We start from the raw sequence: 2206 nt of genomic DNA, 5'->3' as shown, positions 1-2206 counted from the left end.
CTGATTAAGAGTGATGTTTCCCTCTTTCCTTTTCCCAGTCACCAGGGACTTTGCCTTACTGCCACGACTTTTCAAATATGATGGAGAGTGGCTTGGCAACTACATCAGCCAATTCCCTCAGGACCCTCAGATGCATGTCAGCAGGCCCTGTAGATTTGTACTTGTTTAGTTACATCAGGTAGTCTCAAACCTCCTCTTCACTTACAGTGTGTGCAACTTTGCTCCCCCGGCCTCCATCTAGAGGTTAAGAGAACAAAAGACTTTGAAAGCCTGACTGGCAGTGAAGACTGAGGCAAAGAAATTGTTGAGTACCTTAGCCTTCTCCATGTTTGTTATTAGCAGTTCACCATTCTCATCCATCAGAGGAGATACTCTCTCCTTGTCCTTTCTTTCCAGAGCAAAGTACCTATAGAAGCCCTTCTTGTTATTCTTTGCATCCCTCACCAAGCTCGGTTCCATCCGTGCTTTGGCTTTCCTTATGCCATCCCTGCACATCTGGACTGCATCCCTGTACTCTTCCCAGGCACTGGAATAGGCTGTCCAGGGAAATGGTTGAGTCACCATCCCTGGATGTATTTAAAAGATGTTTAGATGTAGAGCTTAGTGATATGGTTTAGTGGAAGATTTGTTAGTGTTAGGTCAGAGGTTGGACTCGATGATCTTGAGGTCTCTTCGAACCTAGAAATTCTGTGATTCTGTGATTCTGTGAAGTGAGAGAAATCCCAAAGTGTGCAGGAACAGAAAACCATACTTACCTATAAAAATGAAAACAAGCAAAACACAGGTCTGACATCAGATATGCTGGGAGTCATTTATGGAAAGAGGCAATAATTTTATAACTATTGAAAAAACTCCAGGAAATCACTTTCTTCACAGAATTCAAGAGCTCCTCGTTCCTCAAGCTGTAGATGAGGGGGTTCAGCACTGGAGGTACCACCGAGTACAGAACAGCCACCACCAGGTCCAGGGATGGGAAGGAGATGGAGGGGGGCTTCAGGTAAGAAAAAGCTCCAGTACTGACAAACAGGCAGACCACGGCCAGGTGAGGAAGGCATGTGGAAAAGGCTTTGTGCTGTCCCTGCTCAGAGGGCATCCTCAGCACAGCCCTGATGATCTGTATATAGGAGAGCACAATGAACACAAAACATCCAGAAGCAAAGCATGCACTAACCATGACAAGCCCAGCTTCCCTGAGGTAGGAGTGTGAGCAGGAGAGCTTGAGGATCTGGGGAATTTCACAGAAGAACTGGTCCACGGCATTGCCTTGGCAGAGGGGCAGGGAAAATGTGTTACCAGTTTGCAGCAGAGCATAGAGAACCCCACTGCCCCAGGCAGCTGCTGCCATCTGGGCACAAGCTCTGCTGCCCAGGAGGCTCCCGTAGTGCAGGGGCTTGCAGATGGCAACATAGCGGTCATAGGCCATGACAGTGAGAACAGAATATTCTGCTGAAAACAAGAAGACAAACAGGAAGACCTGTGCAGCACATCCTGCATAGGAGATGGCCCTGGTGTCCCAGAGGGAATTGGCCATGGCTTTGGGGACAGTGGTGGAGATGCAGCCCAGGTCGAGGAGGGCAAAGTTGAGGAGGAAGAAGTACATGGGGGTGTGGAGGCGTTGGTTGCAGGCTATGGCTGTAAGGACGAGGCCGTTGCCCAGGAGGGCAGCCAGGTAGATGCCCAGGAAGAGCACGAAGTGCAGGAGCTGCAGCTCCCGTGTGTCTGTGAATGCCAGGAGGAACTCGGTGATGGAGCTACTGTTGGACATTTGATTCCCCTGGGAATGGGGACCTGTTGAAGAAGGAAAATGCAGTGACAGTTTTGGACAGACGTCTTTGAGTGAAACCTACTCAGTTTGTTGCAGAAACCTCTGAAACTTAGTGATACACTGTCTGCATTCCTTGTCACATCAGACGCACATTCATTAAAAGAGGGTGTTGTCGTTTAACCCTGCTGGCCACACAGCCATTTGCTCACCCTTCCCCTTCCCTCTCTGGGATGGGGTAGAGAATTAGAAAGAAATGAAAGCCTGTGAGTTGAGATAAAGGCAGTTTATTAGGACAGAAAAAAAAAAGAAAATAATAATTATAGTGATTCTAGTACTACTACTGTTAATGTTTAGAAAACAAGTGATGCACAATGCAATTACTCACCACCTGCTGACTGATGCCCAGCCTATCCCCCAGCAGCCAGTCCCCCCATCCAGCCA

At 48.2% G+C, this 2206-nt stretch overlaps 1 protein-coding gene across 1 annotated transcript; it reads right to left on the bottom strand.

Moving 5' to 3' along the window:
• Positions 1-808: 808 nt before the first annotated feature.
• LOC137847071 (olfactory receptor 14C36-like) lies at positions 809-1855 on the bottom strand. The gene has a single exon (XM_068665329.1). The coding sequence runs from the start codon at positions 1763-1765 to the stop codon at positions 809-811; it is 957 nt and encodes a 318-aa protein (XP_068521430.1). The 5' UTR covers positions 1766-1855.
• Positions 1856-2206: the final 351 nt, after the last annotated feature.

Source organism: Anas acuta, chromosome W, assembly GCF_963932015.1.
Source record: "Anas acuta chromosome W, bAnaAcu1.1, whole genome shotgun sequence".
Classification (NCBI taxonomy): Eukaryota; Metazoa; Chordata; class Aves; order Anseriformes; family Anatidae; genus Anas; species Anas acuta.
This window is presented reverse-complemented; position numbering and strand designations above follow the sequence as displayed.

Excerpts from the sequence above, each read along its gene's own strand:
- LOC137847071 (XM_068665329.1), bottom strand. The coding sequence starts at position 1,765 with ATGTCCAACAGTAGCTCCATCACCGAGTTCCTCCTGGCATTCACAGAC.